The sequence below is a fragment of the Equus caballus genome, chromosome 8 (genome assembly GCF_041296265.1).
Source record: "Equus caballus isolate H_3958 breed thoroughbred chromosome 8, TB-T2T, whole genome shotgun sequence".
NCBI lineage: Eukaryota > Metazoa > Chordata > Mammalia > Perissodactyla > Equidae > Equus > Equus caballus.
The window spans coordinates 42,809,031-42,823,210 of record NC_091691.1 but is presented as its reverse complement, the minus strand read 5'-3'; the positions used below and the strand labels follow the sequence as shown (position 1 = coordinate 42,823,210).

The following is a 14,180-nucleotide window of genomic DNA, read 5'->3' as shown; positions in this document are numbered from 1 at the left end:
GCTACCAAAGGCAGAGTGAGCCATTCCACATCCCAGGCTAGCATTTGGTACATAAGCTCTACTTTATCACGAGCACTGAGAATTCTAAGTCTGACTTACTGGGTAAATCAACCAGATAGCTTTCTTTGTCTTTCTATGTCCAGTGGCTGAGGCATGGTTGGCACGCTGTAGCTTTTGCGTTGTTGCAAGATCATCATTTAGTGTCAAGAGGCAAATCCTCTTCACTCTTCCTTCCTCCCACAATTGCTGAAGGGTAGGCATCAACAAGACGAGTATCTCAGACAAGCAAAACTGTGGGGAGTGAGTCAGTTGGGACTGGTTTCTGTTCACAGTTTGCGAATTTCTGATTCCGTGTATGTCTAGAGCTAGCGTCAGCTGAATTCACCTAAGGGCATTCTGCTAAGGGAAGGAGGGAAATACCACATGACAGTTTGACCCATAGTTTTAGTTATTCAATATTTGAGAAAATTAGACACCCCCCGGCGTTATAGATTCCATTCCAATTATTATTACTCTAAGAAATGTAATATGTACACATCATACAATACGCGTTCCATCTCATGATATCTGAGAGGGCAGTTTTTGGAACGGCTATGTAGAACCTATATTATTACACAAAATTATGAATTTTAGAGGATCCAGTTTCTTAGACTATTCTTCAAAGGCATTACACGCCAGTATAGTGTCCTTGGTTATGACTACAACCAGAAAGGACAAGCTAATTACCAATTTCGAATTCCCTCTCCCAGCCAAGAGACCAGACCGCCAGGGCGGCACGCCCCGACGAGCCCTGGTGTGTTCTCCACCTCAGCAGATCACCCCTGCGGAGGCCTCGGGTGCGGCTGGAGGTGAAGGGGAGTCACCCAGACAGGACGGCGTGAGCCGGGGTCGGAACACCGGGCCGGGGCCCCGCTCTGCACTTGGAAGCTGGTGCTGATCACCTACCACCTGTAAAAAATGGGAATAAGAAAGCGATACAGAGGTCAGTTGAGCACCTCAAATGCTACCAAGATTATTTAAACACCAAAAACTAATCACAGACACCCTTCGTCAAGTACCTCCTAGAGATCAAGTACTGTGCAGGGTTCCTTCATTCCCCACTAACCTCAACAATCCTGAAAGGCAGGTACCGTCCTTCACCTGACGAACGGGTCCCCCGCCCAGGTGCACGGCAGCATCGAGACCGCGGCCAGGCCGGCCCACGCCCGCGCGGGAGCGCTCGGCGTCCGCTCAGCTCGGCACTGGCAGGCCTTGGAGGCAACGACCCGAGCCTGAGGCCGGAACGGGCCGCGTGTGAAAGCGGGCCGAACGCAGGGCTGCGGCTCGACGACCGCGCCGCCGCCCGGGCTTTGTCACCAGCCGCTTCGCGAGGGCCCGGCGCGCGGGGAGGCGGCGCTTCCTCCCCGGAGGGTGGGCCCCCGGGCCGCCGCCGCCTCGGACCGCCGCCGCCGTACGTGCAGCCTGGGGAGGGGGCGCGGGGCGAGGCCGGTGACCCAATAAAGCGGCGGGCCGCGAGCCCCGCCCGCCCGGCGCCGGGCACACGCCGAGGGGCCCGGCGGGCTGCAGCCAGCGCGCCCCCGTCCGCGGCGCTCGGCGTGAGGGCCCTCCGGCCGAGGCTGTGAGCGCGCGCCGCCGGGCCGGGCCGGGCCGGGAGCGCGGGAGCGAGGCTGAGGAGCAGGCGCCCGCCGCCCCCGAGCCGCGCGGAGCGGCCGGCGAGGCGGGGCGAGGCCGGGGCCCGCGGCGCCCGCCCGCCCCCGGCGTCCGGGAGCGGCTCCCGCGCGGCCAGGCCTGGGCCCTCGGCCCGCCCCGCGCGCGCCCCCGCGGCCCGGCCTCCTCCCCGCCGCCCCTCCCGCGCGCGTCCACCGGCTCCCCGGCTCGCGCCGCTCCATGTAGCCCCGGATCCCCGGCGGCCGCGGAGGAGGGGGCGACCACAAGATGGCGGGTACGTGCCCCTGCTCTCCGGCGGCGGCCGCCGCCCCGAGGGGCGGCCCGGCCGAGGCCAGCGCGGGGTCCCGGCGCGGGGAGGGAGGGCGGGCGGCGGGGCGGGGCGCGGCTCCGGGGCGCTGACCCGGCCTTTCTTCTCTCCCCTCGGCGCAGACCTCTCGCTGCTCCAGGAGGATCTGCAGGAGGACGCGGACGGATGTGAGTGCTCCCGCCGCGCCGTCGCCGTCACCGGCGGCCCCGGGAGCGACCGGGGAGGAGGGCGGGCGGCGGCGGCCTGAGGCCCAGCCGGGGGCCGGGCTGGCGAGGCGTGGCCGGGGGCCGGCCGGGGGCGATTTTGAGGGGAAATCGCGCTTCCTGGAGGGAACGGCGTGGCCAGGTCCCGCTGCGGGAGAGGCGCCCTGCGTAATGCCGGGCTCGGGCTCTGCCCCTCGCCCGCCGCCCGCATCCCGCGGCATCTCTGTGGGCTCGGGAGCTGCCCGGCGCCCTTGTGAGGAAGGAACTGGTGGGCAGAAATTTGAAATGGGGATTTGGGGTGTGTTTTTCCCTTCGAGCGCCTTCCGCGGACCGCCCGCCCTCCCCCGAGGAAGGAAGAGGCCCTGAGGAGGGCAGGTGTGCTTCTGAGGGTTGCTCCCCGGCGGCCGGCTGCGGGGCCCGGTCCCTGCGAGCCCGCGGGCCGGCCGCCCCGTTTCTGGCCGTGTGGACGTGACTGCCTGTGATTTCACTGTAGCTCTTAGCAGCCTCTACCTGTCCCCAGTCCAGCTGATTTGTGGATTACAGGAAGGTAAGAAGGTGTGGCTTTGGCGGGAGTTAACTAGATTTAGAGAGCGTAATTCTTGAATGCAGATGTTCATAAACCACCCAGACTTCCGTAGATATTAAGATTTCAGCTTTTCTTGGAGATATTGACATTTTAAAAGTTGATTTTTTTGTTTTAAAAAAACCAAACTTTGACATTGTTTCCAGAATATTTTCAGAAAGGAATTGTTCTTTTCGTATGTGCTTTTCTGAGCATCAGAGGATAATTTGGAAATGGTCTGAGTTGAAATGATACCCATGGTAGACTTTGTGGTGTGTTTAGGAGAAGGCCTGCCTGATGCTGAGGTTCGCTGTGGCCAGTGCCTGTGTAAGTAATTCAGAGATGGCTACAGTTTGAAATCGCTCTTTTGAAAACTGTGTCCTTAATCCTTAGCATTGTCTGATGTGGTTTCCCTTGCCCAAATTAAGCTTAATTTTTAAATTTCTGGGTGTTTTGAGTGAAGTAAGGAGAATTGTATTATTTAGAAGGATTCTCTAAAAAGGGTAGTAATTTTTAAAGTGAATGAACCATATACAAATTTATCTTTTTTAAATCCTGATTTTTTTTTTTTAAAGTAAAAAGCTCTCATTTGGGGATCAGTACTCGTGGTGAAGGATAAGTTTTACATTTCGTTTGATGTTTTACTTTAGGCCACTTACTTGCCTACTAGTAAGTTTAAAAAGTTGGTTAAGGCACCTATTGATTTCTTGAAAAGTTAGGCTTGGAGAGGTGGCTCTGATGGTTATCTTGAGACGGGGCTTCTCGTTCTTGTATTTAGGGTCAAGTCTCTGGGAAAAGAAGATACATTCATTCAGCAGGTGTTTAGGAATGTCCAGAACAAGATCTTCTGCATTTTTCTTTATTTCACTTTATTTATCTTATTTCACTTTATTTGTTTGTACTCTTAGGGATGAGCCATAATGTCAGTTCCGTCGTTGACCTTTAAGGAGCTTAGTCTAGAGGGGAGGGCATACCTGCGAAGAGCTCAACAGTGATTCCTTCAGGAGCCTAAAGACTTCTGCTCAGTACTCATGGTATAGCTGTGGGAAGACTGGTCACAGTCTGTGCCCTCTAGTGGTTTACAAGCAGTTTTAGTGTAAGTGTAATAATGATGGTATCAGAGGCAGTATAGCACAGTAATTAATAGACAAGACTCTAGAGCCAGACTGCTTTATTCCAGTCTTGGCATTGTCACTTTGGACAGACTCCTGCAACTCACTTAACCGTTTTGTGGCTAAGTTTTGTCATTTGTAAATAGGCGTGATAAGTATTACCTACCTTGTAGAATTTAGAGCCTTGCATGAATTAAGGCATATAAAGCACTTAGGACCTGGTAAAAGGTGACTGTTATGTGTTGGTTATTGTTGTTAAGAGTAAAGAGTAAGGGAAGGTTAAAGAACAGAGAAGGAAATACTGATGTTGAACATTACCCTACAGAATTAATTCAGTTACAGATGCTGCTAATGCTTGTAATTTTTTAAAGGTTCTTTTAGTTCCCACTGTGTTTTAATTTGGAATAAAGTTTTAGACATTTGAAGGCACAAATAGTTTATTTGCATATTTATAATTTGGTTGAAGATTTTATTAGAATAATTGCTTATTGTTCTCAGTTGTTAAAGTTTTTACAGGCGATATCTTTACCCAGAATATTCAGGAACAAGGAATCTTTGAACATATGGCCAGTCAAAGGACCACTTGTAGTCTCCTGTGAAGGGAGAAAGAATTGAGAGGAAAATGGCCATAGTGCCTAGGTCGAGGGCAAGATGGTTGGTAAGGGAGTGAAAAAGCTTGTCACATCCTGGAGAAGCTGGAGAAGGTAGAGGACCAGAGATGTTAGAGAGATGGAGTTTGGGCTGCTCTTACAACTAGACCACATCTTCTGAGCCCAGTTTTCTGCCTCAGGCAGCACTGGTGTGGAGACGAGCCTCTGGAGTAGTAGTGCACCAGGTCCTGCCACTTCAGCCAAGCTGGGTCTCAGGTGGCCCTTAGATTGGAAGGAACTATTTTCTGGTGAAACCCTAGAAGCTTGGTTGCTTTCCTAAATGGAGAGCCTAGACTGAGACAGAGAGTAAATACTATTGTGCAGGTAATTTGTAGCTGTGGAGACTAGGAGAGGACCTGATGGGGTCTAGATCTTGCAAGGGGGACACTGCCAGACCTTAATAAGCTGTCAGGTCTTTTGATTTGTTTTGTTTTCAGCCCCAAAGTCTCTGTGTAGTGAGTAGAATAGTGGGTAGAATCGGCAAAAGGGTTGGAGAAAAAGAAACAAAATCCTATATGTGAAAAATGGTGCCTATCAAAAGGTCAGAAAGGTAAGTAAATAAAGTCATTACTATTAGGTATTGTTAAAATTAAGTTTAAGAAAATAATGCAGTGAAAAACTATAAGTTTATTTTAGTTTAAAAGTGATACTTTCAATACTGTGTCATGAACATACTTTGAATTTCAAAGTGAAAGCAAGGCAGTGAGTCACTTAGAATTAGATATCTCAGCAGAGTGACTTCAGAGTTAGGTAAACCCTTTCTGTTCCTTGAATAGTGGGAGGCAATGCAGAATTACAGACAGACTTTCAGAGAAAGATATATTAAATTTCTATTGTCCGTGTCCCAAAGATACAATTTTGATTGACATCTAAGTTGCTAGATTTTTAAAATACAGTAAGAGTTGATGAGTTAATGCTTTTAAAAATAATTTAACTGAAGGAGTTTGATTAAAATTTAAGTTTTTATCAAAGTAATTCATTGAAGAATATTATTTCAGAAGAATGATTACGTAACAGTTAATAGTTTACAGTAGCTTTCATACACAGATTATTCTTCATAACAGTCCTGTGATGTGTAGGCTGTGGTAATCTGATATCAATAAGGCAACTGATGCACAAAGGGACTAAATTATTTTCTCAGGAAACAGAACTCCTAGGTAGCAGCCAGAATTTTGAGCAAGGCCCTGTGATTCTAAATACTGTATTTTAAACATTGTCTTTTCTTAAATTGCCCAGTTTACAACATGGAGCAGCCCAAGGTTGTTGAATAGGCAGTTAGTTTGAACCCATGCTTAAAGTAGTCTTGAAGATTAATCTAACATGCTGCATATGGTGTAATTTAACCCAGAGAGAGAGAGAATTAGAACGAAGCTTGGGTGTGATCCGGCTGCTTGAGTCTGTATGGGAACTTTTCCTTTGGCTGTAACTGGCATGGCTTGGAAGAGCTTTTGGAGCTTTGTTATGGAATGTGCCATACCCCAGAATTTTTCATATTTGTTGAAGTTTTGGAATCCTTTTACTCTATATTGTTTTTCAGGTTTGAGAGCAGTATTGAAATAGAGTGAATTAACAATGGATCCAGAACTAATTGGGTGTAACTGCCTTGACTAGAGACTCAGGGCCCTCCAACTACTCTTGAAAACTAGTTTTGATAAGCTTCTTAAAGTCCTTGCCACCTGGGGAGGTGAGAAGTAAAAAAATGGGGGCTGTGTCCAGTGGCAGCCAGGCAATCAGTCAGAAACCCTAGCTAGGGGCCGGCCTGGTGGCGCAGTGGTTAAGTTCGCACATTCTGCTTCTCGGCGGCCCGGGGTTCGCCGGTTTGGATCTCAGGTGCAGACATGGCACCGCTTGGCAAGCCATGCTGTGGTAGGTGTCCCACGTATAAAGCAGAGAAAGATGGGCATGGATGTTAGTTCAGGGCCAGTCTTCCTCAGCAAAAAGTGGAGGACTGGCAGTAGTTAGCTCAGGGCTAATCTTCCTCAAAAAAAAAAAAGAAAAAGAAAAAGAAAACAAACCCTAGCTAGGGGCCAGCCCTGTGGCCAAGTGATTAAGTTTGCACGCTCTGCTTTGGCGGCCCAGGGTTTCATCGGTTCAGATCCTGGGCGTAGACATGGCACGGCTCATCAGGCCATGCTGAGGTGGTGTCCCACATGCCACAACTAGAAGGACCCACAACTAAAATATGCAACTATGTACCCAGGGGATTTGGGGAGAAAAAGAAAAACAAGAAAAGATTGGCAACAGTTGTTAGCCGAGGTGCCAATCTTTAAAAAAAAGAAAGAAAGAAAGAAAGAAACCCTAGCAAGGTGCCCTTGGAAGTCATGACATTTAGAAGTGTTGTTAAATAGGGATTTGGAAAAGAATGAGTCATGAGACTTGGTAGCGTGTTTTGATTGCTACCCACAAGAATGGACAGGAGAAATCTTTGTTTAGAGATAATATAATTTATATCCTAGAAAAGAGTGCTTAAAAGTGGTTTTCATGGTATCCGCATGTGTACGGAATGAGTCAATGATGCTTTGGGTAACAATTCCCTGTACAGAATTTTTTTAAAAAAGACAGACAAAGGGAGAAAACCCTTTGTAAATATGCATATCAGCTGCCTGGGCTTGTAGGTGCACGGCCAAAAAAAACCCCACCTAAATGCTGCATAGGTTTTTGTTTATTCTTCCTTCCTGTGAAAGATAAATAGCCCTTGCTAGGTAAAGTGTGCTAGTCTCCCAACTTGTTCAATCACTAGTTTATTATTTCTGGTCCTTTTGCCTCAGTTCTTCCTCTCATCACAACACAATTTATGTTTGTTTATTAATCTATTCTTGCTTGACTCCTACGTTTGCCTTGTATTTTGGATTTTTCTCTCCTGATGGCAAAGAATTTTTGCCATCGGCTGCATGATAGTGTGGGCAGTCTCTCAACTTATTAGGGCAGTCTCTCAACAGTTAGGGTGTTGTTTTGTTTTTAACTTGCATCTGATAATAATCCTAATTTAATGTTTTGGGAAGAAGAGTGGGTGGCACACCCATGGAATTTTGGCTGAGGAGGTTAAAGGGCTGATGTTCTAATTTCTTGGAGGATAGTTTTGCACAGACCTTTCAGCTGGCAGATCACTTGTTTCCCCCTCTCCCCATCTGTCCCCCTGACTCTCCTAACTTTTGAGTCAAGTCTTCTTAGCTAGCTCCTTATCTCTCTAGACTTAGGAGCAGACTTTTGTGGCCTAGTTGGTATCAGTTTGATATTTGAGCATTTATCATGCTATAATTCTGAAATATATCTAGTATAGTTCTGTCTAGAAGAAAGAGCACTGGGCTTTGTAGACCTGTAGACCTGCATTTAAATTCTGGCCCTTGGGGCCGGCTCTGTGGCTGAGTGGTTAAAGTTCCAGGACCTCTGCTTTGGCAGCCTGGGTTTGCAGGTTCAGATCCTGGGTACAGACCTACTCCACTCATCAGCCATGCTTTGGAGGCATCCCACATACAAAGTAGAGGAAGATTGGCAATGAATGTTGTTAGCTCAGGGCAAATCTTCCTCACACACACACACACACAAAATTCTGGCTCTTGCCATTTATTCACTGTATAATTTTGAGCAAGGTAACTTTTCTCAGTTGTTTTCTATCTTTAAAATGTTGGTGGCCTTTGGGTTGTTTCTGGTTTTTGACTTATAAATAAAGCTGCTGTGAGCATTCACGTACAAGTCTTTGTGTGGACACAAACATTCTTTCCCTTGGGTATATACCTAAGAGTAGAATGGCTGTTTAACTTTTTAAGAAACTGCCAAACTGTTTTCCAAAGAGGTTGTGCTGTTTTACACTCCCACCAGCAGAAAGAGTTCCAGATGCTCCTCACCCTTGTCAACACTCAGTGTTGGCAGTCTTTATTTTAGCCATTCTATTAAGTGTGTAGTGGTTTTTCTTTGTAGTTTGAATCTGCATGTCTTTAATGACTGATAATGCTCATCTTTTCATGTGTTTATGTACCATCTATATATCTTCTTTGGTGAAGTGTCTGTTCAAATCTTTTGCCTATTTTTTTTTATTGGTTTGTTAGTTTTCTTAATAAGTTTTGAGAGTTCTTTATATATTTCAGATAAATGTCATTTCTCAGATATGTGATTTGCAAATACTGTTTTCTAGCCTGTGACTTGTCTTTTCCTTGTCTTAACAATGTATTTAAAGAGCAAGAGTTGTGAAATTTGTTGTTCAACTTCTTATTTTTTCACAGATGCCCTTTATCAGGTTGAGGAAGTTCCCTGAGTTTACCGAGAGCTTTTTTGAAATTAGGAGTGGATCTTGGATTTTGCCAAATGCTTTTTCTCCATCTGTGTTTTTTTCTTCTTTAGTTTTTTAATATGGTGAACAACACTGATTTTTTTCAAGTAAATACTGTTAATTTTTTTAATGGGAGATTTCACACATAGACAAACACAAACATAGACAAAGCAAATGAGACATTGCACACCCACCGCTTAGCTTTAGCTTTCATTTATCCCCCTCTGAAGTCTGAACATTTTTGGGGGGAGGGAGAAGGCAGCCAGAGTGCTTTAAAGCCGTCCCAGTTGTGTTTAACCATATTTAACTATAAATATTTCACAAGGCTTATACTTGAAGAGTGGTATTTTAATCTCTGAACAGGACATCTAGGGTAATGGTAAGGTATGGTAATTTATGAAAATTTAAATTCTTTAGACATTTGCCTTGCTGGTTCTACTGTAATAAAACATGTCCGTATAGTCACTAAATTCACTTTCATCCTAATCACATTGATCACCACGTCAAGAGAAGCAACATCTTATTTTTATGACATGAAGCACTTTTCACCCTCTCTGGTCAGCCTCAGTGATAACAAAAGAATATTGGTAAACAAAAGTTGAATTTTATTTTTTACATTGGTTTGCTATATCATCTAGAAGATCACATAAACTGTTAAAATCTGAGTTGTGCTATACCTCCAGTGAGCCAGTGATCCCAGAATTACAGAAATCAAGAGCTAGAGGACAGACTATATATTCATCCTTTTCATTTTAAGCATGAGAAAGTTTAGGCCCAAGGTCCCATAAATAAAGGTGGCAGGGGTGGCGGAGGCGAGAATACAATTCAGACTTTGTGGGTTTTAATATTCTTTTCCTAGATATCATCTACGTAGCTCTTTAACTCACTACAAAAGGGAGATGGGAGAAATTTCTGGATTTTGTTTATTTTTTAAATTACCATTTATTGTCAAACTGTGTGTTGGGCATTGTGCTATAATCTTACTTATAGTATTCTGCTATGAGGTATGTAGTCCCACAAATTTACAAAAGTGGTACCTGATGAGACTTATCTAATGGTTAAGTAATTTACTCAGTCACCTAACTTAAAGATGTTAGGTTAAATTTAGACCTGTCGGACATAGTCTTTATTTATTACTTTATTATTTTATTATTGCACTCTGACTGCCTTCTGATTTTGGCTTCCCTTATCACTTACGTAGTTTATTTAACCTCCTAAAGGTTCTGGAGGACATAAATAGCATTCCCTTAGTATTTGGAGGGTAAAATAATTTCCGTCCTGGGTAGCTCCTGTCTGTCATGGGAATGTCAGAAGCAAAATATACCCTTTTTCTTTGTGTTTTAAACCACTCATGTATGAGGGAGCCAGTCACTGGAGTAAAAGTGGATACGAACGTCAGTGTGATCTGATGTGTCTGATCCTGTCACTAGTTAATTACCTAAAGTGGTCATTCCAAAATCTTACCGCAAGTCAGATTTGATGTAAATCATTTTTACATTTAAATCTATCAAGTAGTTTTTGGTAGAAATAACTTCAAGACTTCAGATAACTCGAAGACGTCATTTATTGAGGGTTGGTGGTAATTTGGACCTGGATTAGCTCAAATTTTGTTTGGATTACCTGTGGAAAAAAGAGTTACTAACCAAAGTAATTGGGTTAATAAGACTGTAAGGAAGATGTTTACTCACTGAAAGGAACAGACAACACATCTATAATGTATGAAATATCCACACTGGCAAGTGCTTTGATATGCTGCATACCTCTGACTGTCAAGTGATGTTTAGAAAGGATGATCTCGGTAACTAATTTGAAAATAGATAAATACATCGCTGCTGCTTTTATTTACACGTATACTTTAGGGAACTGTTTTTTGAAATAGTCACAGAGTGAACTTTAGCAAATTATTCTTGCTTAAATTCAATTGTGAGATTAAACATGCTGAAGGACATTTATACACCTACAAGTAAAGATCATTTCTAAGGATTTAGTAAACTTTTTAAAATTTTAATTAAAATTTTTATTGAGATAGTTAATCCACATTCACTGGTAAGAAATAATACAGAGATCCTGTGTACCTTTACCAGTTTCCCTCAATAGTAACATCTTCCATACTATAGTATACTGTAACTACTAGGATATTGGCAGTGGCACGATCTGCTGATCTTTTTTTTTTCTTTTTTGTGAGGAGGACAACCAGAGTTTTATTTGGAAACTTTGAAATGGCAATAGGTATTCCTTTGGGACAAATACCAAAAACGTTACCTGCAAAAGTTATAAAATCCTTTTCACTTTTTTTTATTTTCATAATAGTTTATGACATTGTGAAATTTCAGTTGTACATTATTATTTGTCAGTCACCATATGTATGTGCCCCATTACCCCTAATGCCCAACCCCTAAATCCCTTCTCCTCTGGTAACCACTAATCTGTTCTCTTTGTCCGTGTGTTTGTTTATCTTACACAGATGAGTGAAGTCATGGTGTTTGTCTTTCTCTGTTGGACTTATTTCGCTTAATGTCATACCCTCAGGGTCCATCCATGTTGTTGCAAATGGGGCAATTTTGTCTTTTGTAATGGCTGAGTAGTAGTCCATTGTATGTGTGTGTGTGTATATATATATATATATATATATATATATACATACACACACACACACCACATCTTTTTTATCTAATCTTCAGTCAGTGGGCACTTGGGTTGCTTCCATGTCTTAGCTATTGTGAATAAAACTGCAATCAACATAGGGGTGCATGAGTTTCTTTGAATTGTTGACTTCAAGTCCTTTGGATAAATACCCAGTACTGGGATAGCTGGGATAGCTAGAAAAAAAAATTTCTACTTTTGATGTTTTGAGAAATCTCCATAATGTTTTCCAAAGTGGCTGCACCACTTTGCATTCCCACCAGCAGTGTATGAGGGTTCCCTTTTCTCCACATCCCCTCCAACATTTGTTATTTTTTGTCTTGGTGATTGTAGTCATTCAAACGGGTGTAAGATGATATCTCAGTGGAGTTTTGACTTGCATTTCCTTGATGATTAGTGATGTTGAACATCTTTTCATATGCCTGTTTGCCATCCGTATATCTTGTTTGGAAAACTGTTCAAATCCTCTTCCCATTTTTTGATCGGTTGTTTGTTTGTTAGTGAGTTGTATGAGTTCTTTATATTTTGGAGGTTAACTCCTTGTTAGATAGATGATTTGCAACTATTTTCTCCCAGTTGGTGGATTGCCTTTTTGTTTTGCTCCTCGTTTCCTTTGCCTGGCAGAAGCTCTTTAGTCTGATGAAGTCCCATTTGTTTATTCTTTTCTTTTGATTCTTTTGCCCAAGTAGATATGGTATTTGAAAAGATCCTTCTGAGGCTGATGTCAGAGTGTATTGCCTATATTTTCTTTTAGGAGTTTTATGGTTTCACGTCTTACCTTCAAGTCCTTAATCCATTTTTAGTTAATTTTTGTGTATGATGAAAGATAATCATACTTTCATTCTTTGCATGTGGCTGTCCAGTTTTCCCCACACCATTTATTGAAGAGACTTTGCTTTCTCCATTGTATGTTCTTAGCAACTTTGTTGAAGATTAGCTGTCCATAGATGTGTGGTTTTATTTCTGGGCTTTCACTTCTGTTCCATTGATCTGTGTGTCTGTTTTCGTACCAGTACAATGTTGTTTTGATTACTGTAGCTTTGTAGTATATTTTGAAGTCAGGGATTGCTTTGTTCTTTTTTCTCAGGATTGGTTTAGCGATTCAGGGTCTTTGTTGCCCCACATGAATTATGGGATCCTTTGTTCTAATTCTGTGAAGAATGTCATTGGGATTCTGAGTGGCATTGCATTGAATTTGGAGATTGTTTTAGGTGGTATGGACATTTTAACTATGTTTATTCTTTCAATCGATGTGTATGGAATCTTTCCATTTCTTTATGTCATCATCAGTTTCTTTCAGTAATGTCTTATGTTTTTCATTGTATAGAACTTTCACTTTCTTGGCTAAATTTATTCCTAGATATTTTATTCTTTTTGTTGTGATGGTAAATGGGATTGTATTCTTCAGTTATCTTTCTGTTAGTTCATTATTAGGGTATAGAAATGCTACTGATTTTTCTAAGTTGATTTTGTATCCTGCAACTTTGTTGTAGTTGTTGATTATTTCTAATAATTTCCCAGTGGCTTCTTTAGGATTTTCTGTATGTAAAATCATGTTGTCTGCAAACAGCAAGAGTTTCACTTCTTTGTTGCCAATTTGGATACCTTGTATTTCTTTTTCTTGCGTAATTGCTTTGGACAAAACCTCTAGTACTATGTTGAATAAGAGCGGTAAGAGTAGGTGCTCTTGTCTTGTTCCTGTTCTCAGAGGGATGGCTTTCAGTTTTTCCCCATTGAGTATGATGTTGGCTGTGAGTTTGTCATATAGGGCCTTTATTATGTTGAGGTACTTTCCTTGTATACCCATTTTATTGAGAGTTTTTATCATAAGTGGATGTTGGCTCTTGTCAAATGCTTTCTCACTGTTTATTGAGATGATCATGTGGTTTTTAGTCCTCATTTGGTTAATGTGGTGTATCACATTGATTTGTAGATGTTGAACCATTCTGTGTCCCTGGTATAAATCCCACTTCATTGTGTGTGTATGATCCTTTTGATATATTGCTGTATTCAGTTTGCCAGTATTTTGTTGAGGATTTTTGCATGTATGTTCTGCAGCGATATTGGCCTGTAATTTTCCTTCTTTGTGTTGTTTTTGTTTTTGGGATCAGGGTGATGTTGGCCTCATAAAATGTGTTAGGAAATGTTCCATCTTTTTCAATTTTTTTGGAATAGTTTGAGAAGGATAGATGCTAAATCTTCTTTATTTGTTTGGTAGAATTCTCCAGAGAAGCCATCTGGTCCTGGACTTTTATTTTTTGGGAGGTTTTCAATTATTGTTTCAATCTCTTTATTTGTCATTGGCCTATTCAGATTCTCTATTTCTCCTTGGATTCATTTTTTGGAGGTTGTGTGAGTCTAAAAATTTATTCGTTTCTTCTAGATTGTCCAATTTGTTTGGAGTATATTTTTTCATAGTATTCTCTTATCATTCTTTGTATTTCTGTGGTATCTGTTGTAATTTTTCCTGTTTTGTTTCTAATTTTATTTATTTGAGCCGTCTCTCTTTTTTTTCTTAGTGAGTCTGGCTAAGGGCTTGTCAATTTTGTTTATCTTTTCGGAGTACTAGCTCTTAGTTTTATTGATCTTTTCTACTTTTTTTAAATTTCAATTTCATGTTTCTGCTCTAGTTTTTATTATTTTCCTCCTTCTTCTGACTTTTGGCTTTGTTCTTCTTTTTCTGTTTCTGTTAGGTGTGGTTTAAGATTGCTTATTTGAAGTTTTTCTTATTTGTTAAGGTGGGCCTGTATTGCTATGAATTTTCCTCT

General features: G+C 42.5%; 1 protein-coding gene across 4 annotated transcripts in view; it reads left to right on the top strand.

Annotated features, from left to right (window-relative positions):
• Nucleotides 1-1,750: 1,750 nt before the first annotated feature.
• The window catches only part of PPP4R1 (protein phosphatase 4 regulatory subunit 1), a 79,360-nt gene continuing 66,930 nt past the window's right edge, over nucleotides 1,751-14,180 (top strand). The window contains exons 1-3 of one of the 4 annotated variants that reach the window (XM_023647460.2): nucleotides 1,764-1,942; nucleotides 2,098-2,142; nucleotides 2,672-2,725. In XM_023647460.2, the coding sequence (XP_023503228.1) occupies nucleotides 1,936-1,942; nucleotides 2,098-2,142; nucleotides 2,672-2,725 (106 nt within the window). In that variant the 5' untranslated portion in view covers nucleotides 1,764-1,935. Of the gene's footprint in view, nucleotides 1,943-2,097; nucleotides 2,143-2,671; nucleotides 2,726-14,180 lie in introns of all 4 variants that reach the window. The other 3 variants (XM_023647459.2, XM_023647462.2, XM_023647461.2) reach the window with 3 other exon arrangements.